Source organism: Rhipicephalus sanguineus, chromosome 1, assembly GCF_013339695.2.
Source record: "Rhipicephalus sanguineus isolate Rsan-2018 chromosome 1, BIME_Rsan_1.4, whole genome shotgun sequence".
In the NCBI taxonomy this organism is placed as follows: Eukaryota; Metazoa; Arthropoda; class Arachnida; order Ixodida; family Ixodidae; genus Rhipicephalus; species Rhipicephalus sanguineus.
In genome coordinates, this window is record NC_051176.1 from 293195517 (window position 1) to 293219323 (window position 23807).

Sequence of the window (23807 nt, forward strand, 5' to 3'; positions counted from 1 at the left end):
AAGTGACTGACTTTAGTGAAAAGGTTAATTATGTTCCTCCATCCGATGAAGAAGAAAGCTCTTCAGATGAGTGCTCCAATTAAGTATTCATGGAGACAATACAGCCAACGGCAGCTTCCGATGTGCACGTCTACATGCCAAAAAAACACCGGATGGTAAATTACCTGGGGAATGCTTTGAGCAGTACCACACAGCTTCAAGGTAGCGCCAAGGGAATGTAATAGAACGGAGAAAAAGATATTTTGCTGTCCGTCAGCATTCGAGTGCGTTTTTGCGCAGCACCTTAAACTGACAATCGTTTCCGACCGAACCAGTGGTAACATAGGTGGAAGTTTATGACCGCAAAGGGTTAAGAAAAACTGGATCCGCACCTAGTGGCAATCATATTCAGATTAGTTTTGTTGCGAGGTCTGCAAGCTTCTGCATCATCTAGCTTCACTTGATTATTTGTGGATGAACACCTAATTATCATAGTTGTGCTCCGTTTGCTCGAGCGTGTTCCTTAGAATACAGAGGGAGCTCATGTGTACAGACAGTGGACAGAATTAAAATGAAATGATGGGAGATTTGGGCAAGGGTATCTTGAGGTCTGGACTTTTCCAATTCCACAAGTGATAATGATACAAAAAACATCAAAGTCTGCAAAATGTTTTATTAATACACAAAATAAAATTGTGCATACGTACATGTGCTTTCAATGTATTCACTGTGAATTTTCTGAAGACCCACCTTTCTTTCCCAACGTCCCAAATATTGACAGAAATAAAGAGTGGGAGCTCACTTAATGACTTGAGCAGTTGTCAGTGTCATGCACTGAAGACAGTAAAATAAAAGAAAATATCCTAAGCGTTACGAACAATGGGCTTGAAGTTCGCGATATTTGTGAAGCAATAAATACATGCGTAACCCCTGAGCAGCAAACCATAAGATAAAATGCAAAATGCGTTCTTTTGTGAACATAGACAATGCTAATATGTGTCTGTGCCACTTTGACAGATGCTAGCAAGAGACTCCGCAAGAGCAACTTCTATGATGTCAAATGACAGTGGGCATGATAAACTAAAATCACTGACAGCCGAAACAACCATGCTTCCAGAAACCACTCAATAATGCCCACTGAAAAAGAACACAGTACCACCAAAGGCAGAAGAAGTGGCAGTGCAAATTATGATCGTAAGTTACCGTACATATCATGTAGAGCTTTGAACGCTGCTTAGGCCAAGACAGGTTGGCTTTTGCCTACAGCGTCCTTCGGTAAAATATGAATGCATCCAACCCATTCAGCAACTGATGGCTTGAGTGCCTAGAACTTCTTTAGGGGTCGAACCTGCAGGGCACTGCGAGACTTGCAAGCTGCCCCTTCTGTTTTGGCCATACCACGATACAGTCGAAGGTCAGCCTCATAGTCTTTGTGGCGCATTGGAACGTAGCCTTGTGGTGTACACAAGTCCTGCAGGTATCACAAGAAGGGCACCACTTATGAGCATTATGCTAGCAAAAAACATCATAAATGCAAAGTTCTCCTGGATTTCCCGGATTTCTAGAATCCGTCGCCAATATGACAGAAACACATCATTTAATAACATCAGTGGCAAATTATGGTGAAGTGCATGTTCTGAAGAATGCACACTACACTGTCTAGCTCTTGGGAACAAAAAAAATAATAATTCAATTGCCAGGCTATATATTGGGCCAACACAAAATTCATAAAAAAATTTCAAGTAGTATACGTTACCAAGTTGCATATACATTTGGGTGAGCTGATATGGTTCCATTTGATGAATTGGTAGCGCAACACTAACAGAGACTGAAGAAAGAATAGACAAGGAGATGTGCTTGTCCTTGTCTGTTCTTCAGTGTCTGTTGGTGTTACGCTACCACTTATCACATGAATATGTGACCAAATTGATAAACACAAACTAAAATTTATGAAATCATCCCCTTCCCCTTCTTTCTAAGCTCAAATAATTTGGGCAACCTGATGATCTCTTAGTGACTGTGCCATATGACTGATTAGAAAACTTGGCCATATTATGTGTGTCACCCTTCACCAAATACTGAAACACCAGAGGTGTCGATAGTAGCAGCAACACTGCTCGTGATATCCTGTGAATATTTGTGGAACAATGTTAGAAAAGTTATTTGGTTCCACAAGTATTCTTAATGAAAAACACAAAAGGTACTGTATACGCAGGCTTATGTGAATTAGCAAGTCACAAGAAAGGGGACCATAATAATATCTGGGGTTTAACATCCCAAAACCACCATATGATTATGAGGGACGCCGTAGTGGAGTGCTCCGGAAATTTTGACCACCTGGGGTTCTTTAACGTGCACCTAAATCTAAGTACACGGGCCTCAAACATTTTCGCCTCAATCGAAAATGCAGCCGCCGCGGCCGGGATTCGATCCCGCGATTTTCGGATCAGCGGTCGAGTGCCATAACCACTAGACGACCGTGGCGGGGCAAGAAAGGAGACAAGCGCTGCACTGAACACGTGAAAGGATTTAACATGTTTCTTCACCACACATGCACATAAGGAAAGAAATGAAAAAGACATGCTTACAACAGAGGCGGTCTGGCAACTATTCAAGCTCAGGGTCAAGTAATGCGATGACCTCTTGACCATGATTTTGTTTAGGGTACAGGACCACGAATAAATGGCAGATACACGCATGCAACAACCGCTGCTACCACCTGTGTGTTCCTTCTGCTGTCTCTTAATATGCGGCAAAATAGTATGTTCCAATCAGGGTGTCTACCAACTTCTTAAGTTTTCCAAATTCTCTAACTTTTCCAGATTTTTGCATTATGATTCTATGCATGCTGCCCGAGTGGTAAGCCTGCTTGGAAAGCGGACAGTCCGCGTACTGGAAACGAGCACTCGAATGGTAAAAAAAGGAAAGACTGGGCACTTCCATAAATGACGAACCAGGCTGCTTTACGTTCCCTTGGCTGGAAGGTGCCTTTACGATAAATACACTATTAAAATTAATGACAACTCTTAGATTTACAAAAGAAAAGACAGCTGGTAATGGTTAATATGGCTGCAGTCCACAGCAGCAGCGGGCTTAACGCAGATAGAATTGCACTGGATCTGACCTACATTACCATATTTTACTCTGGTAGGGTATTAACTCCAGTTGCTAACTGACTTGTCAAGACAAGTCCACTTGTCAAAACATTAGCTCCAGTGACACTCCCTGCTTAATGATTCCTCATCACTTCAAACCCACACCATCCCTCTGAACGTCTGTCTTCTTCTTATTTACTCTGGTACTTTGCACCCCCACGTAATTAGCACACCCCTGAAATATGGTGTTAAGTTTCCCTGCCCCGCACGTTTCGCAACTGCGCGGTGATTCTCATGATGAAACGGAGGGACGAATACCAGAAGAGTCTTCGGTCGTAATAGTAAGAATTCCAACCGTTAGAAACAGGGATGAATTTGTCTTGAAGGTGCCGGCAATTCAGGGTCTCAACGTAACACCAAAGGAGTTTAGGGAACGACAGGAAAATGATAAATCCCTAAAGGGCTGCTTTGAAAAAACATGGTTGATCCCTCCATCATCGGAATCGGAATAACACGAAAGTAAAGCGTGCCCTTACAGAAGTAACTGAATGCTTACTGTACCTTGATATGAGAGAGTTTGCACAATGTATATTGATGTCTGGCAGCTAATGGCACCGTTTAACGTGTATGCACCCACTTTGATGATTGGTGGTACATCTCCATCCCGACGACTAACGTCCATGTTAAATGATTAAACAAACCCTTGTGGTAGCTGTAATAGTTAACGGTGAAAGTGTAATCAGAGAACGAGGTGTGATAGCCAGAAGAGCGTTGCATATTGGACGCAGATCTTGGTCGCCATCCCGCGGCATGTTAAAATGTGATTGAACACCACGGCCGAACTAGAGGGAAACGCAAAGCGCGTCGTGCCGCCTCGGTACGTAGCTCGGCCGTGATTTTTCTCGCGGCGAGCGCGTGAAAGTGGAACGCGGTGTTACAGCCAGGTGAGGCAGGCACGCGTCGCAGAGCTATTTTTGGTTTATATTAGCGTGATGCTATGAACGAGGCCGACGCTTTTATTGCGCTTGGGCAAAGGTCGCCACCTCGTGGTGTGTTAAGGGTATTGACAAAATTCAACTTCTATTGAAAACGCGCCGAACGGGACGGACGCTTAACGCATTGCAGGTGCTAGTCGCAGAGGCCGCAGCAATGACGGATTACTTTACCTTACCACTCCCAGAGCTCAACACCACCCAGCTGATCGGGAGAGTGGTAGATATAAAAGGCGCGTTTGTAAAGCCTCCAGAGTCTGTGACCGTGGTGTAGTGGATAGCATGCCCGGCATCTGTTGATGCGGACCGAGCGGTCGTGGGTTCGATGCCCGTTCACAGTACCTTTTTTCTTTGCCATCTGATTGTGTATATTTTTTCGACGTCATTTCCGTGACGGAAATACGTCACTGAAGTCTTGGTGGACCCCGGCATAAAACACTTTCGTGTTAATATTGGGGAAGTGAGGAGGAGACCAAGATGTAGAACTGTTTTTGAGTTTGTGGTGTACAACGGGCTGCTGTATAGGAGATGTCGGTGGTTCAATTCGGAAAAAGAAATATATCAGGTTCTGGTACCCAAGGCCTTTAGATCGACTATACTGACTCATGGACATGACATAGGCCATCAAGGCATGAAGAAAACTCTGACCTGAATCACTCAAGAATTCTTTTGGCCCGGAACCCAGACGGATGTGAAAAGATTCATACAGTCATGTGGCCTTTGTTGGCGATTTGTACCCAAAGGGAGAAGGGGTCATGCTCCATTAGGAAACAGACCAACAGTAGACCTTCCATTTCGCGAAGTATCCATGGACAATAGAGGAACGATTTCCCCAGGCAGCCGGTATAGTTGTTAATCATAGCTAAGTACGAAAGTAGATAAAGGAATGAATGAGGAGATTGAGGCTTTCTGTCTAATACTACTCGTTTCATGTGGAATTCATCAAGGAGAGGAAAAACATTACCGCTGATTTTTTAGCAGAGTTTTCTGAATGAACAGCGTAGTTTATACAATATAGAGGCAGTAAGAAATCGTAGAAGCATCTGTGCGTTGTGAAAGTAGGCTTTTGTGAAAGTCTCTTTAGGGTGTGGCATTACTGTTAGTATTGTGAACATTTTGTAAACTCTGTGTGACAGTTTATGTTGGTGAACTAAGTGAGCAGTTCTTTTTTTTAATATAAAAAAAAACTCGTCAAAATGAGGGAGTGTATCACAAATAAAAGTGCACCAAGAAGAGAAAAAAGACATCTGCTGGGAGAGACAAAGCACCCGACGAGAATAAGGGACGAAGAAGAAAAAAGAAGAAGCGGGGAGAAGTTGGAAAGAGCGCGAGCTCAGGAGGAGCATCAATGGCAGGAGACGAAGAGTGGGCTTGGCGGATGTGTGCGGGAATCCGGGCAGTCGTTTCGCAAGCCATGGCCTGGAGACGTGCATGCCGAGCGTGGAATTCCGGTTCAGACCACGCAGCTGTCACCTGTTTGCACCCAAGTCCACGGGCAATTACCTGCTAGCGTCTTTTACTTGGCACGCTGCACACTGCGTCAAGTGCCACGTTGGTCTGGCGCCACGCTGGTGAAGAAGTTCAGTCGTTGCTATGGAAGACAACAGCTATGCCACACTGACACTACGGAGACCGAGGTCTAGTGCCACGTCGAAGGAACGACCGCTGCAATAACAGTGGATGGCCAGATGTTAAAGGTCAGATGTTAAAGGTCAGATGTTTGCCAGGTCAGGTCAGATGTTAAAGGAGTGAGCTGCAAGCCTTACTTCAATTTGTTGCTATCGCATTCATGGCTTCAATTTGTTGCATTGTATTCATGGCTTCACCCTTGCTGCAAAACAGTGAATTCTTTTATTTTTTAGCGCCCTCGTTCGGGTGGCGCGCAAACCGGAAAGCGCGCAATGGCGAGAGAAGAAAATAAAGAAGGTGCTAGGCTGTGGCACATGAAGCCACGGCTCACATTCCTAGCTGGCATCGATTATCGTTCAGGCGTGTCTTTCCTTCGCTCCTGTGGCATAAGCCTACAAGTGGTGACCTAGGGCGAAGACAATGACTGACTCGAATGCACCCTCAACTGAACAAGCCTCACGTCTGCAGGACATCTCGGCCGTGCAACTGAGTCTCCCATCTTTCTGGCCACAGGACCCGCAAGTTTGGTTTCACCAGGTCAAGGCGCAATTCTCCCTGTACCGCAGAAGAACGTGTTGTTGGGCAAGTTGGTGCTTGCTGAGTGACATAATGCAGCGCCAAAGAACACGCACTACGAAGTCCCGTCGGTTTGTATTCCTTACTTTGTGGTGTGTGTGTTTTTTAGCACTGCATTAGGTCACTCCCTGTACCGCATTGCCTCGGAAACGACACGCTACTACCACGTAGCCTCAGTCCTTCCTCCTGATGTTGCCAGCGAGCTCTCGGACGTCCTCTGCAACCCCTGGGACACTACGCCATATCAGCACCTTAAAACCAAGGTGCTTGAACAATTCATGCCTTCGGAACGCGTCCGCCTACAGCAGCTCCTTGCAGCGGGGGACCTTGGCGACAGGTGCCCCTCCCAACTACTGCGCCGAATGCGACAGCTTCTTGGGGAACAAAACGTCTCTGCCCACTCAGCTTTGCTTCGTGAGCTCTTCCTCCAACGCCTTTCTCAGCCAATCCACCTCGTCCTCGCGGCGGCCGGCGACGTCAACCTCGACCACCTGGCGGAGCTCGCCGATCAGGTTCATGAAGCGAACTCCCCATCTGTCAATGCTGTCTTACCACCAGCAGACACAGTGATTTCGTGCCTTGAGGCCCACATCGACGTACTCGCCGTCTCCATTGCCGCACTCCGGAGCCCCCTGCAGGAGACTCATTTGCCTCGTTCCGGTCGTCGAGCTCTTCCACGCACACGAGATGCTCGGAGTCCCAGCCCTCCACCTCTCTGCTGGTACCACCGGCGTTTCCGACACCGAGCCACGAAGTGTACATCTCCATGTTCGTGGCAGGGAAACGCCTGCCGAAATTACTGACGGCGGCGTGTGATCTCACTTCTCGTTCCAGCCGCCTTTTCATGGTCACAGACCAGCTATCGGGCGCCAGGTTCCTTATAGATACGGGCGCGGAGATTAGCGTTGTGCCCCCGACTAAGGCTGATCGTTCGAAGTCACAGGGGCAAGTGCTTCATTCTGCCAATGCCTCATCTATAGCGACGTATGGACTCCGATCTCTCACCCTCGACTTCGGCCTTCGCCGCATTTTCCGGTGGGTTTTCGTCATCACAGACGTGGTGCAACCGATCATCGGCTCGGACTTCCTCTCATACTTCAATTTGGACGTCAGCGTGCGGCGGCGCCGTCTCATAGACGGTCAGACTCGTCTCTCCATCTCGGGAGTCCTGTCCGACATCGCTGCAATGGTCATCCCCGCATGCTGACACCTTCCTCACCGTTCGAAAAAATCTCGGTGAGTTTCCCGGAGTTAACAAAACCGTGCAACCTCACTCAGCCGCCTAAACGTACGGTGACACACCACATCGTCACCTGGGGTCCACCGGAAGCCGCTCGACCACGCTGCCTGTTTGGAAACCGCCTAGCTATTGCTAAACGGGAGTTTGACCACATGCTGCAGCTCGGCATTATACGCCCATCGTCAAGCGCTTGGGCTTCCCCGCTGCATTTGGTGCCAAAGCGTGATCATGGTGACTGGCATCCTTGTGGGGACTATCGAGCGTTGAACGCCAAGACTGTCCACAACAGCTATCCCCTACCTCACATCCAGGATTTTACATCGTGCAAAGAAAATAAAGAAGGTGCTAGGCTGTGGCACGTGAAGCCACGGCTCACGTTCCTTGCTGGCATCGATTATCGTACAGGCAAGTCTTTCCTTCGCTCCTGTGGCATAAGCCTACAATTTCAAGTGCACTGCAGGCCCCTGTTGGGAGGCCTTAGGCAGACGGGGTTATGAGACATGTACAGGTAATACTTTGAATACACAATGCAAAAGATAACATGAAAGTGCATGAAAAATGAGGCATCAGAGACATCACATTTCAGAGCTATTAGTACACTGCACTTGGCACACTTAGACTACGAGAATGGGGGGCGGGAGACAAATGCAATTATGTTTAGAACATGTTGATGGGCGTCATGTGCTGTTACATCATTCTCATAGTGAAATGCGTGAATCATAGTTTGTGTGAATCATGTGGAACAGGATGCAGTGAAGAAAGGCATTCAATATACCTCCACAGTACACCTATAACAGTTTTAGTCTGTCTAAAAATGACCCTACACTGTCACAAACAACCACTGTCACAGGCAGCACATTCCATTCTTTAATGGTTTGAGGAAAGTATGAATGCCTAAATACTTCAGTTTTGCAATGGTACTTTCTAAGCTATGGCAGTTAAGCTCACCTTCTCAGAGCACCATAGTAGCAGCGCAGTTAAATTTATAGTAGCTTGGCAAATAATGAACCCCTTTGAAGAATTTGTTTTCTCTAAATGGCACCTTACAACTTCCAAGGTGAAATCAATAGTTGCAATTGGGCCTTTAACAATAAAAGCTAGCATGCAAAGCCTGCACTGTACAAGTATCCTGTAAAAGGTAGTTCTAGGTCAAGCCAAAAGCCATGCAGCACATAAATCAACCACTGCAAAGCCCACCTGGAATTCTTCATAGAATGCCTTATAGCCACCTTCAAGGACATATATTTCAGGATACTTTAAGGCAGGATACTCTTCATTGTTCATTTGCCTGTCCCTTTCACGCAGCAAGCGTGACCTGTGTTGCAAGAAAAAAAAAAGCAATCAATCTGAACAGCTAGCTTTATCGATGGCTGTCACATGGTTGCTTTGAAGCGTGCTCGGGTCATGGAAATTGAACAATGCTGCAAGGTCATATCAAAGCATAACAACTGACACTGACTGCTGTAGTACTCCATCATGCTTTGGGCTTCAATCAAAACATAGCGTATTCTGCGAGAAGAAACTGCCTGTGTAACAAAAATATGAAGCACATTGACAACACACTCGATGAGCATTTATAGATAAACAAGAAATGGGAAATACATTTACTGGCTTGACAAAAATGTCCGGAGCAAAACGGGGCCTGGAACCGAGCAAGCAGTGTGCAGCTCCGCGGACTATGCCTCCAAGACAGAGCAGTGTTACTAAGTAATGTAACTGTATTAAGTTTATGTACTATTAAATGGCTTTTCATAAGAGTAAAATAGTAAAAAAAAATAAGGTTCAGAATACAAGAGAGATGATGCAGAATAAAACAACTATCGTGGCTTTACAAAAATAACTACATTTTTATTTACAATGTTACGAAAATATCATGTGCAAAGTTAGTTCAAAAACAAAGGTAATTACGACAGTTTATTGTGCGTAGGAAGGGCCAAAATGCATGCACTAAAAGATAAGCAGGGCAAACTTACATGAGCAACTTCAATGACACATTGAAGGTAGCAGAAAATTACTTGGAACTGTACAGTTCACAGGTAAGCCATCGATTCTCGAATGAAATCAAGGTAGCACAATAATGACGACCAACAGGCAAGCCAAGGAAAGTATAGGGTGCGTTATTTGTAGTGATTATTATATAAGTGTGAAGAAATTAAAGTGGACGAAAAGACAACTTGCCGCTGGCAGGGACCGAACCTGCAACCTTCGAATAACGCTTCCGATGCTCTACCAATTGAGCTATGGCAGCAGTCGTCCTCCCGTACAGTTTATCGGGTATATCTGTGCATTTAAACCTGGGAGAGTTAGTCAGCGCCGCTCGTAGCCATTCGAAGTTACTGTTATTCGATGGTTGCAGGTTCGGTCCCTGCCAGAGGTGTGTTGTCTTTTCGTCCACTTTAATTTCTTCACATTTATATCATAATTACTACTAATAATGTCCCCTATAATTTCATTGGCTTGATTGTCTGTTGGATGTCATTAATGTTGTGCCTATAACAAAGAAAATGAGCCCTTAAAATCCCCTTCTTTCGTTTAAGCTAGAAAAAGTAATTGAAGTTAAAAGATGAGGTTAAGAAGGCGATTAGAGGTATGCTTCTCGGAAAAGCGGCCAAGACTATGGCATAACTGTTGATTCATTAAAAGATGGAGGGGATTTCATATTACGGAAACTCGTGACACTACACCCAAATCATTAAGTGTGCCAGTGAGCTGGAAAAATTCCAACATTACATTAATACACAAGAAAGGAGATGCTGGAAATTTAAAATCACAGAGCCATCAGCTTACTTTCAGTATTATACAACCTATTTATGAAGGTAATTTCAAACAGAATACGACAAACACCTCACTTCAACCAACCTAGAGAACAAGCTGGCTTCAGGAAAGGATAATCTACAATGGACCACAGCCACGTGATCTATCAGGCAATAGAGGAATGTGCAGAGTATAACAAACCTCATTATACGACTTTGATAGACTACAAAAAGGCATTCAGCTCGGTAGTGATATCAGCAGTGTTGAAGTCACCAAGGAGCACTTGTAACATATATAAATACCGTAGCTAGCATCTAAAAAGGCTCAACAGCTGCCATGCTTCTCCACAAGAAGAGCAACAAAAAAATCACACCATCTCCCGCTAAAGGGGACCATGAGGCGATGCGAAGCAGTGTTTCGGCATGTAGAGCCTGCGTTTCAGAGGGGGAGTGGTGAGGGAGAAAGGAGAGAGGGGGAAGGGAGGCAGGGGAAGGGGAAGTGGATAGGGTTTGCTATAAGATGCTTCACATCTTAGCGATCGAGAAAGGGGTCAGACAAGCAGACACACAGGGATGCAACAGCCGAAACAGGATTTGGAGCAATTTTTGGAGCAGCAAAATGTTGCTTTTGGAGCACAAAAATCCAAATTTAGAGCAGGTTACGAAAAAAAACTCGAATTTTTTTTAGCCCGATATCCCCAATTTGGAGCAGTATCACAAAGAAGGCTTATTTTTAGAAAAGAAAACAAAAATATGTAAAAACCATTCAACATCAGCTAATTCGTGCACAGTGCACGTGAACACTGCTATTTCAATAAAAGAAGTGTGTTGAGCCACCCAACAGTGCGAACAATGACCGAGTCCACATTAGCATTCGCAGGACCAGTCAAATAATTCGACAGGCACTGGAAATGCTTATGTGGACCTGCGAACCTGGCAACCTGGAAATTTGGGAGGTTCGTAAAGCAGGAGCAAGTGGGGGTAGCGAAAAAATAAAACTGGCATACGCTTTTGTCTATTGTTTCTCAAGGCCGCAAAAACGCCATACACAGCAGCTCCAAATGATTGCCAATAATTTTTTAGACGTCAGTGATCATACTAGTACTCGTAATTACAAGGCGCGTGCACGAATGAGTAATTAAGGAACAAAATGTGCTGTGTCCCTGACAGCTAGTACTAATAGCCCCTTCTAAATCTCAGTGTGCTTTTCCACAGGACACCAGTGTACTACGACAAAAGTGGCGTAAAAAGCGTTCTGCACGCAATAAAATAAGCACAAGGAAATTTGAGAAGTACTGTCCTTTTTTTATTGCGATAGCAACTATATGGACACAAGTTTTTGCCGTTATCTCCCGTATAAAGTCCAAATTGATAACATATCCCAGTGCATAGTATGTTCTACCGCGGGTGAAAGTGCGCGAATGCGGGTGACGAACGCGGCTGAAGCAGATATCAAACGAGCATCTCCGTCACTCGGAGGGCGTATGCGATAACACCACTCCGCTCGGGAAGCCTGCCATCAAAGCATAGAGAAAACGCCCCGCCCGCTTTCAACGAGCATGAAAAGAAGCGGGAGGGGGGGGGGGGCTGTCGATCGAGTAGCAACATTGAACTTAGATTCTAAGGCCACGGTCGTGATCACTGGCGCGCGCGCCATCTCGGCAGCCATCAGCGGGCGGCTCGTATATCCTGCTACGTGCTGCGCTCTCAATGCGAAGACACTGTGCAGAAAGAGAGTCTTTCCCTGGAGCGGCCGTATTCTTTTACACTAACGTTTTGTAGAGTTACGCGAGATCGAATACAAAAGAGTTTGCTGCCAGCCTCACTTCGTATAACATTACAATTTGTTGCTATCGCATTTATTGCTTCGTCCTTGCGGTGAAACTGACTTTTTTTTTCTTTCGCGAGGGGTTAGGGTCTGTGCGTCTGTATTGGATGACGATGCCCACACTGCAGATGACCAACGCGGCCTCCATTTCTTGCTCAAATTTGCGCAACTGCAGAAAATTTTAAGCTGGTCGGGCATTTTGGCGCAGCATGGCGCAATTTTAACCAATTTCACGGTTTTGGCTCAGCTTGGCGCAAAATAAGGAATTGTATCAAATTGGCGCAATTGGCGCAGTTGTTGCATCCCTGAGACACACTCTCTCCAATGCTGTTCGCTGCATTCCTAGAAGTAATCAAAGGACTGGACTGGGAGGAAACAGGAAGAAAGATTAATGGAGAATATCTTAGCAACCCAAGATTTGCAGATGACAGTGCTCTTCAGCAAAGATGGCAACGAATTGCACAAAAATATTGAGGACTCAGAGAAAGAATTAAAGTAGGTCTAAAAATGAATATGCTGAAGACAAAGGTAATGATTTACAGCCTAGCAAAAGGAAAAGAATTTGCAATTGACAACAAACCGAGACTGTACAAAAGCTATACATACCTCAGTCAACTACAAACAGGGAAGCCTACTCAGGAAAAGAAAATTCACCAACTCATAAAGAAGGGCTGAAGCGCTTACGGCAGGCATTCCCAAATAATGACAGGCAATCTGCCACTGTTCCTAAAACGTAAGGTATACAATCATTGCATACTTCCAGTTCTAAGGTATGGAGCTGGAACTTGGAGGCTAACTAAGAAACTCGAGAAAAAGTTAAGGACCACACAGCGCATATTGGAACAGAAAATGGTAGGAGTAACATTAAGAGATTGGAAGACAGTAGAATGGGTCAGAGAGCAAACAGGTGTAGCTGATATTCTAGTTCATACTAGATAGAAGATAGAAGTGGACCTGGGCCAGCCACGTAATGCATAGGGGTGTGTCCAGATAAGATCGAACACGAGGTCCCGGTCACCATTCCCGATTCTGATGAAATTTACTGTAGGCCTAGGCATTACACCCAGAACAATGGTTTCGCAGTTAGTTTTGCAAAAAAAAATTTTGTTCGCCTGAAAAAAAATATACAAATCTTTGCCGCAAAAAACGCTTTCCGCCAATTTCGCAATTTCTGAATTTTGAGCGCACCTAGGGAAAGAACGGTGCACTTCATCGTCACAATATTTATTCCCCTTAAACAACAAGTGAAATACAATCTTATGAGCCCATTATTTTCCTTGCTTGTCGAAGCACTTTTGAAGAAAAAAATCACAAACTTGGCAAATCGCACAAAATACCTGTATTTCAGGAATTTATTGCTGCAAGCAAGTTAAAGTGAGGATAATAAAAATCGGTACATAATAATTTTCATACTTTTGCTCTCTTTTAAAACAATTTGCATGGTTTTGTCACGCTCCGTTTCACTTGATAATTGGGCTGAAACGTAAGTGATTTACCAAAAACGCCGCACTTTGAAAATAATTTTCTCAAAAAGGCCATTTTTAATTTTTTTTTAAATCCCTCTGATTGAAGTCAAGGACGTCATCTACCATTGTGCAGAAAAAAACGTTGCATTATTTTGGTTGCCAACAAGTTATAGTGCGTCAAATATGACCATGCCAGCCTAGCGGCCGCGTCGTTCGTTATGGGCTGAAACTCGGATATAAGTTGCTAAAAATACTTGTACGTGACATAATCACAAATCAGCAGCTCCACACCAACAAATGCGCAGCCCAGTGTCATGGTTCAGCAAGCTCTGTCTTGGGATCAGCCGCTTGACAAACCCGCAGCAGCGGCCGCTCGATTCTGCGGGCACTCACGTTACCCGAGTGCCGCTTTGACTGCGGATGAGCTCCGCTTGCGCGCCAAACTACGCTCCGAGGACAAACGAGAGAAGGAATGCATCACTGTGAAAGTTAAAGGCCGTTAAGTGCCAACAAATGTCATAGTATGCAACAAAAGCTCTGCCGGCAATTTCCCAGTGAGCACCTCCAGTAGTGCGCTCATGTGGTGCTTTCTCTCTTCTGAAGCCCTAAGGATAATTAGGTTCATTCTATGAGCAACATATGACACAAAAGAAAGCCATTGACATCTAAAGAAAGCGGTCATACGTGCTTCCGATGGTCGAGCAACTCTAACTGCAGTTGTTCATCTCGTGCCAGAACACTTGTGTCAGCCGGCTGTGAAAAGAAGTGTGTCCATGTCCTTTACTTCATTAAAGAACCGCTTTTAGAATACTGTATTGTTGTGCGTCCGCAGAAAGAATATTCAACGCAATTCGAGCGTTTATCACGATATTATGCGGCTTCGGGCATAACAGCAGGGAAAAAAAATACATCCGTGCTGTATTGAAGGCGCTCACTGGGAAATTGCCGGCAGAGTTTTCGTTGCATACTTTGACATTTGTTGGCACTTAACGGCCTTTAACTTTCACAGTGATGCATTCCTTCTCTCGTTTGTCCTCTGAGCGTAGTTTGGCGCGCAAGCGGAGCTCATCCGCAGTCGAAGCGGCACTCATGTAATGTGAGTGCCCGCAGCATCGAGCGGCCGCTGCTGCGGGTTTGTCAAGCGGCTGATCCCAAGACAAAGCTTGCTGAACCATGACACCGGGCTGCGCATTTGTTAGTGTGGAGCTGCTGATTTGTGATTATGTCACGTACAATTATTTTTAGCAACTTATATCCGAGTTTCAGCCCATAACGAACGACGCGGCCGCTAGGCTGGCATGGTCACATTTGACGCACTATAACTTGTTAGCAACCAAAATAATGCAACATTTTTTTCTGCACAATGGTAGATGACATCCTTGACTTCAATCAGAGGGATTTTAAAAAAAAATTTAAAATGGCCTTTTTGAGAAATCATTTTCAAAGTTCGGCGTTTTTGGTAAGTCACGTATGTTTCAGCCCAATTATCAAGTAAAACTGAGCACGACAAAACCATGCAAATTATTTTAAAAGAGAGCGAAAGTATGAAAGTTAATATGTACCGATTTTTATTATCCTCACTTTAACTTGCTTGCAGCAATAAATTCCTGAAATACAGGTATTTTGTGCGATTTGCCAAGTTTGTGATTTTTTTCTTCAAAAGTGCTTCGACAAGCAAGGAAAATAATAGACTCATAAGATTGTATTTTACTTGTTCTTTAAGGGGAATAAATATTGTGACGAAGAAGTGCACCGTATTTTCCCTAGGTGCGCTCAAAATTCAGAAATCGTGAAATTGGCAGAAAACCGTTTTTTGCGGCCAAAAGTATATTTTTTTTTCGCAAAACTAACTGCGAAACCATTGTTTTGGGTGTAATGCCTAGACCTACAGTAAATTTCATCAGAATCGGGAATGGTGACCGGAACCTCGTGTTCGATCTTATCTGGACACACCCATAGGACAAACAACTGGTGGTCAGAGCTACAGAGTGGATACCAAGGACAGCCGTGAGTTAGATGGAGCGATGAAATTAAGCTCGCAAGGACAACATGGAATTGGCTCTCGCAAGGTAGGGCAAACTGGAGATAATTGGGAGAAACCTTCGTCCTGCAGTGGACATAAAATAAATGCGAATTATGATGATGATGATGACTGCGCTTTGCTGTATCAGATGGAAAAATATGGTACTTGCAGCTTCGGACCCCGTTCCGAGGAAAATTCACAGTGGAATACCAAGATTCGACGAGAATCGGGGGTTGATGTGGATTTCTCCAGGAACTCCGACATCAGGTGCTCCGAGCTGTACACATTTATGGCATTCTGGAAAACCAGACAACCATGAAAAAAATATTAGTGTGCCATGAGTACAAAGCACAAAAGCAAAAAACAGAACTCTCTTCTCCTATCACTAAGAATGAACTTGGTGACAAGAAACTGAAATTGTTACAAGACAACATTACTTTGCCTTTGGGTTCAAATTAACTGAGATGACAGCTGGCCAAACTTTTGTAATAAATGAAAAGTCAGGCTAAATGGATTCACATTCACACTATGGATATTGAGTAAGGGAAAATAGAAGATGAAATAAATGCGCATTTTTCCAGGAAAAAAAGCCATATCACCACCCACTATGTACTAGTACTAAAGCATTCAAAATGATTATAAGGAAATTTTCTTGGCTCTGATATTTAAAGGCATATTGTCCAAAAATCAATTCTTCAAGTCAGCTAAGCTGTCTCTCAAATTGGAACAGGAACACACCATAGCTAATTCATTCTCACCTTTATGTGCCCTCCATCAAACTCAAAAGGGTACCGGCAGTCAATTATCGTGTAGTCGCCCACAACAGAGTCATACTTTCCTTGCAAGACATCAGCAAGCTGCACAGCAAAGCATTGTGCAACAATTACAGTCAGTGCCCACGGACAGCATGAGTACGCACATACTTACCGTGGATGGGAGTATCATCTTGAGATCATGATGCTTTCCCTTCACCAAAGGCAAGGCATAAGGCTAAAAAAAAATTTGAGTGAACATCATGACTTACTTTCTTTTTAGCCTAGGAAAAACATCTCACCTTTGTATAATCTCCTATGAGATCAGGATCATCAGTAGCTGGAAAACGAAAATGTCAACATTTATTCGTTTCTTTTCACTAACCACATGGCCTGGATTCTCTTACATTTTTGCAAGGCATTCTTGATCGATGCGTCAGTGTCGGAGCGTGACCTGGTAAAGTTGGTCACTTTTAAAGAACAGCTGGGCTGCATCAAAAAAAGAGGCAGCTTAGCATACTAACTGAATGTAAAAAAAAGAAAGGCATCTAAATGCAAGAATAATATCCCAGTTTTACGTGCAAAAACCACAATATGATTATGAATGAAAGAAAAATAATTTTAAGGGCTCTTTTTTTTTTTCCTGGACACAACATTAATTAGAACAGACAAGACAGTCAAGGGAAGTATAGGGGATGTTACTTGTAGTAATTATGATGTAAATGTGAAGAAAGTAAAGTGGAGGAAAAGATCCCCTATACTTTCCTTGGCTTTCTTGTCTTAGTTCTAATTAATATGATTATGAGGTACGCAGTAGTGGAGGGCTCCAGAAATGGCCTAACTGAAAGAAATTACCATGCCACCCAGAACCAAAGTGCCTGTACATTTTGTGGAGGCCATACTGGCCAGTGAGAACTTCAATCCAGTTTCAGCTACAACTTTGAAGGAAAATCAGCCGGCGCAGCAACAAATCAAAAACATCAAATGTTATTGAACTAAACTTTTCTTAACTGCCCCCTTAATCGAATATTTTTTACACTACTTTCCACATTCAAAAACAAAAATGAGGGGGCGGGGGTAGTACTAGTCGATGACCATATTCTTCAAAAAAGTTTGAATTTCAATATAATGAAGTTTTGTTGTAACAGAATTAAATGTAAATTTCACTGACCTTGATATATCAAGATTTAACTGTAACACAAGTAACTTTACATTCTTTCCCTATGTTGCTTCTTATGGAACTTAGAAAACAGGTTGAGACAGGAAGAAGTTCAACGATGTTGGCACGGCCTGAGGAGCTCGAGGCCTTTACATTTTTTAAAGACCATTACCGAGGTTACATCATAAACTCTAATTAACCAATAATTTTATTAATCAGGACCTCCTTCGTAAGAGTCATTACAGACACATGCACGCAGCTGTGTAGTGGTGTATATCCCCTTCAGCGGTGGTGTGTACACAACTGTACACAAACTGCAGACGCTTGTAACGCACTCCATGTTACTTTAACCGGCTTGAAATGTGATGTGCACATTTGTGCACACTTCACTTAGTGGACAGCTAGCACTCGTTTAACTTCACCGTGCTGTGTATTGCTGCAGAGGATAACTGTGCTGAAGACAAGCTGTCAAGCTTGTCATGTTCGACAAGCTGTCAAGGAATCCCCCGAAAATCCTCAAAAATAAGGAAAATGAGATATTTTTATGCTGCCTTCATAATGACTTTTTCTCTGGTGGCAGACGTCTTAAGATGAGTAGAGCATCAATTAGGACAGTAATTAAAGACATTAAGTTAATTAACTTCTTAATTAGTGGGGACAGGCAGTTGAGTCAAATGGGAAAATGCAACCCTTCCTGTGAAGAGTCTGCTGCCGCTTTCAGATTTCGCAAAAGCAGCCACTGGAAATTATTAACGAGTAATGAAATCTGACCAATTTCACCGGTGAAACCAAAACCAGAACTCGGAAGAGTGCAACTGACATACTCTTCAGAGACGTCCATAATGGTTCACTCAGACCGCGGACCAAATCCGGATTTGTCATGGACGCGGACGGCTAATCCGCAGATAATCCGCCTGCAGGCGCATCCACATGACGGACGGTGTCGTAGGAGAGAACAGCCGGATTACTCTTGACCGCAGACTGCGCTCACCTGCGCCCGCTGGCAGCAGACCGGTTTGAGAGTACTCAACAACATGGAAGCTGACAGAACGTGAACCTCGCCGAGCTTTGTCGAGTATTGTCAACGACTGTAATTTGTTTCGGTGAAATCAGTGTTGTTGGCGGAATGGTTGAATGAAAAGAAGAATCTGCTTTACAGAGAGCTGCTGGAGACTGACCTCGCTGCTGTCATGCGTGGGGCCCCACATACGAAGGGAGGATACAGTGATGCGCCGATATCGGCAGCTTTTTTTTTCTTTTGCGGATAACAGGTAGCGACAGTGCACATGGCACTGCTGCACATTATGTTTCCTGCTCTCGGTTCGCATCTTGACCTTAAAATCAGTGTTCAAACGCCGAAGAATCCTGCGTGTGCAATGATTAAAGCGACAACTTACCCGCTGCTCTCCAACCCGCCAATCAGCGCGCATTAAAGAAGATATATATCTCAAAGAGGATCGTCTGAGAATACGGCCCCAGAAATAAGCACCAGCAGAGTTGAAATCAACTGCGAGGACAGCCGTACGGTTCCAGCACAAGAAAAGTGTACTGGTTGCCAGTCTGCTTGTCCGCTAAAGCTGAGGTGCTCCGCCGCCAGAATCCCTATGTGAAAAAATGGTTGGGCTCATCCGTCCGCGAGCCACGCGGACAAGGCGAGGATGAGGAGAATCGCTGATGTGAGGTCACGTGACGCGCTGTCCGCCCCGCCACATCCGGATTCGGTCCGTCGTCTGAATGCACCATAATGAGCAAGCGTTGTTGTACCAACCATCAACCAACTTCGCTTCATGGATGTGCGGGTTTCGTTTACGATTTGAGCACTTATGGTGCACGTACGTTAACAAATGCAGAAGAACTCACACCACTGCAATCGTCGTCATGAACAGCGACGTCACTCTGGTTGTCTGCTAGTTGCGCTCATCAGAGCTTCGGTTTCAGTTTCACTGGTGAATTTGGTTGAATTTCATTGCTCTGCAACAATTACCAGAGGCGATTTTTCAAAATCTGAGAGCAGCAATGGCCTCTTCGCAGGAAGGACAGCAATTTTCCCATTTGACTCGACTGCCTATTTTGCTAATTAAAAAGTTAATTTGTTTTATTTAATTACTGCCTTAACTACTGTGTCTTGTCATCTTTAAGATGTCTCCCACCACAGAAAAAGTAATTATGAGAGGAGCGAGCAAATATTCCATTTCTCTTATATTTGGTGATTTTTGGACACATTTCTTGAAACACCTTGTATACAGAGACTACATGCAAGCGCAGAGATGCCCTAGCTACCGACGTTGATCAGCTCCATTTCCATTTGGCTGAGCGCTATCGACAAAGTGCTTACACACATGCCCCCTGCAGCTGTTTTCATAGTGTGAGCTTCGACGACTGTTCTTAAAAACTGCTTTTATTTGCTGAAACAGTGATATGACGTCATAGGCTGGGCCTGTTGAAGCTGCATCCTGAATTTTGCAGTCCACATGTGTCTGATACAGTAGACCACATGCATCAGACTATAGGTCCAGGGCAATTATTTTACATAGTTCCTTCAAAGATAATTTTGATAAGGACTAAATAATAATATCTGGGGTTTAACGTCCCAAAACCACGATAGGATTATGAGAGACGCCGTAGTGGAGGGCTCCGGAAATTTCGACCACCTGGGGTTCTTTAACGTGCACCTAAATCTAAGTACACGGGCCTCAAACATTTTCGCCTCCATCGAAAATGCAGCCGCCACGGCCGGGATTCAATCCCGCGACCTTTGGGTCAGCAGTCGAGCGCCATAACCACTAGACCACCGCGGCGGGGCTGATAAGGACTAAAAGCAGGGCACCCAAGTGGGTACCGTAGTGCAAATTCGCATGAAACTCTAGATGAACACTTTCAACAATGAAGCAATAGGCTTTAACTCATAAATACCTATGCAGTAGTGTGTCACAGCGTTAACAGTATGGTACCGCTACAAAATGCAATTTATAGAATTACCTATAGCTGGTGCGCTCCACAGCCTGCATCTCTTTCACGTTCATCCTCTGCACTTAAGCAACTACACTATTTGTTACAGGATTCATTAACCTGCCTAGTCTGCATTACTTATGTGTTTTAGATCTTACATGGTTCTTTCTCTGAAAGAAGAACACATTTTATGATAATCTCCTTAGATGATGTACTCAGTTGCAACATCGCTATCAGTTTGCATAAGATCACCGACCTGACTCCAATGCCCACGGTGAGCATGAGACATCAGCCCACATGGCCCTCTGGCTTTACTGGATGCTGATAAGGACTTGGGCATGTTGATAATAAATTGCAAAATGAGCACAGCACGAAAAACAGAAAGACACAAAGGACCGTGTGTGTCTTTCTAAGTGTGTCTCCAGTTTTTCACACTGTGCTTATTTTTCCATTTACTGCTAGTGTATTAGTACTGTGCTTCTTGCTAAGGAAAGGAAAGTGCGGCTATCAGGTAACATAATTCTGATTTGATGAGAAAGAAAATAACGCCATTCTGTAACGAGAACATAGCTCCTGTTAGCAGTATCTGGATGTTGAAATGTTAAAATTCTGGAGAGGATAGGGAGAGATAATCTTCATTTCTTTAAACACATGTTTGCGCGGCCTGCATGCCCTTAATGTTAGAACCATTGCTTGACTGAAGCTTGATAGCGAAGTCATTGACAGCACGCTATCATAAAATCACTGGTCAGGTGATCATTTTTCCCACCACACTTTTCGCAATAAATGAACATATTTGCAGGTGATCAAACTTACACTGCCATTTTAGTGATGGTTTGGCACGTCATTGTAACAGGAAACCTTTCATAGAAGCACGCGGCACATTTTCCCTTTCCACAGCTTGCCAAAAGTGGTGCAAATGCCATAATAGCAAACATAAATGGTGAGACATACTTTGTGGTTAGTCCCTAAGGCACAAAGCAACAAAAAGACCTTGTGGACCTGCACAAACAGTATCCCTCAACACATTTTCACAAAGCCTGATATAGTCAAGCACACAACTACCTGTAGCTGTCAGATGTGGAAGAAAAAAAATAAAAGAATGACCAACAGCTTTTGAAATGGCTGGTAAGTTACTGAGTAATCTTGACTGCCATAGGCAGTGCACACAACTTATACATGTCACATTCAAAAATGAAACAGTAATGGCAAAGTTAAGTTCTGGGAACAATTGCACACACAGTAGAGGACATTACCTCAGTGTAGCTAGTGACTCTCTGCAAAAGACTGCCCTTGCTGCGCTTCTGAGACGGGGGAGATATTATGTCTCCTGGTGACACCGGGCGTTTGAAAGCACTGCCTTGCGGATATACGCAGAGCACTGCATTCGTGGGGTCCAGCAAGCCAGATGCGCCATGTGCGGCAGCAGCTGCCTGCTCGAAAAGCATGGTGGAATGAATTGGTAAAACATCAAACACCACCAACAGGCCAAGGTCACTAAGTTGTACCAACTCTGGCTCCACACCAATCAAGCGTAACACCTATTATAGCATTAACTCTGCCTGTCCAATGGCACTAATACATGTAACAGTTGCTTGACCACTAGGGTTGCAACATGCAGAGGACTGAAAAAAAAAAGTGACGTGTGGGATTTCAAGCTAGCTTTCCTCTTAAGCAGCTTGCCTGATAGAATGCATAATTTTCAGTGTACGTATATGGCATGCCCCATAAGCTTTTGGCCTGAGCACCATTTTTCTCTGAGCCCTAAAAGCACACATTCTTTGCTGGAACTTGGGCATTTTATTAACCTGGAGGTCAGCAGGAATTAAATGTGCCCTGAAACACCTTTCTTGAAAAAACCAATAACCTAGGCAGCATACTGCAACAAGTTCAGTGCTTTTCAAGCAATGTAATATGAGCAGAAGTACCATCAAACTACTTTCTCCCTTATCCCTCAACTCCCCTACTCCTTTCAGTGAAAGGGCAGAGGGATGCCAGCACCCACCTACTGCACTTACGTCACCCTCCTTTGAAGTTTTCCTAACTACATTAGGTAACCGTAAATGGAACCTTAAGTCAACCTTGGAAAGGGTGTCTACTATGGAGTATGACCAATCAACCAACATTAAGTATCACAGGTATTGCCTACGACTCTTCCACAGTAGCTTTTAATGTAAGAAAGGCATAATAAACAGTTATTCACAGATATGCTGCTACTAAAAGCGCAAGGGTCCTTTATTCATTATTCTAAGAACCCTCTGGTCTGCATAATCCGCCAGGCCCAGGCGACGAGTTGGCACTGGTTGACCAGGTCCAGATTGGAGATCTCCGCCTCCAACGCTTCAGTGAACAGGTTTGGGTCTGGGTCTGTTTCTTGCGGTTGTAGCATTTGGCAGCGGAAGGTGATGCTTCCTTCCCATTGCAGTAAAAGGTGAGCCAGGGTGTCGGGCATTTTACAATGTAGAGAGGTGTAGCAGTATAACGTCAGATATGGTGCAATAGGATACTGTGTGTGAACGTATTGCACTGAAGTCGCCTGTAGTCGGTGCCTTTGTCTTTTGTGATTTTTGGATGTGGAGGAGGATATAACCTGCATTCAAGCTGGTAGTGCTGCAGCAGTGCGTGGCAAGTTAGTGGTATGGATCCTGTTTCCTCTACTGGTGGTGTTGTGTGAGACGTGCCTCCCATGTTGTGCGGGGAGGTCCGGTCAACGCTGTTGCAGGCTGTGGTGTGTAGTGCTTCATTCTCCTCTAGGCCCTTGTGTCCCGGATCCCACAGGATGAAGGTGTAGGGGGGGGGGAGTGTAGCTGCATTTCCATATCTTTATCGCTCTAGTGGAGATCCTGCCTTTCATGTAGTTGCATGCCGCCATTTGGGAGTTGGCGAGGACCACTATGGGATCCTTGCTTGTATTGGTATAGCGGCCTCTGCGGCCGTGTCCGCGCATTTGGTGAGGATAGTCATCAACGCCAGTGCTGTCCACTTGTAGTCTGATGCTAATCATGAAGGTTTTGTCCCAGATACTTGGCTGCATCCACCTATCGCGCGTTTGGGTCATTACGTTGGGTGTGCCTAATATTGTTTACCCTGGCGAGCTGTCCCTCTCAGTGATGTTGAGGATGCATGTTGTGAGGGAACCGCTCAATTTCCAGACATTCTCGGAGCTACAACAGTATCCTGCTCTTATGTTCGTTGTTGGGTTCTAGGATGGTTGCGTATCCTGTGCGTCAGAGGACTGCTGGGCATGTCTGAGAGAGCTCGAATATCTCGAATTGGTTATTGTGTGCTTCGGCAAGTTCTTCCAAAGTATTGTGAACAACCATGTGAAGCAATCGGTCAGTGGAGCCAGTTTATGGTAGTCCGAGG

At 44.5% G+C, this 23807-nt stretch overlaps 1 protein-coding gene across 1 annotated transcript in view; it reads right to left on the minus strand.

Moving 5' to 3' along the window:
* Positions 1–632: 632 nt before the first annotated feature.
* LOC119379285 (M-phase inducer phosphatase 1-B) overlaps positions 633–23807 on the minus strand; it is a 36940-nt gene continuing 13765 nt past the window's right edge. Inside the window, exons 4-11 of the mRNA XM_049411925.1 lie at positions 21698–21874; positions 16741–16822; positions 16636–16673; positions 16509–16571; positions 16340–16438; positions 15753–15878; positions 8709–8828; positions 633–1450 (exon numbers count right to left, since the gene is read on the minus strand). Coding sequence (XP_049267882.1) covers positions 1304–1450; positions 8709–8828; positions 15753–15878; positions 16340–16438; positions 16509–16571; positions 16636–16673; positions 16741–16822; positions 21698–21874 — 852 coding nt within the window. The 3' untranslated portion in view covers positions 633–1303. The remainder of the gene's footprint in view (positions 1451–8708; positions 8829–15752; positions 15879–16339; positions 16439–16508; positions 16572–16635; positions 16674–16740; positions 16823–21697; positions 21875–23807) is intronic.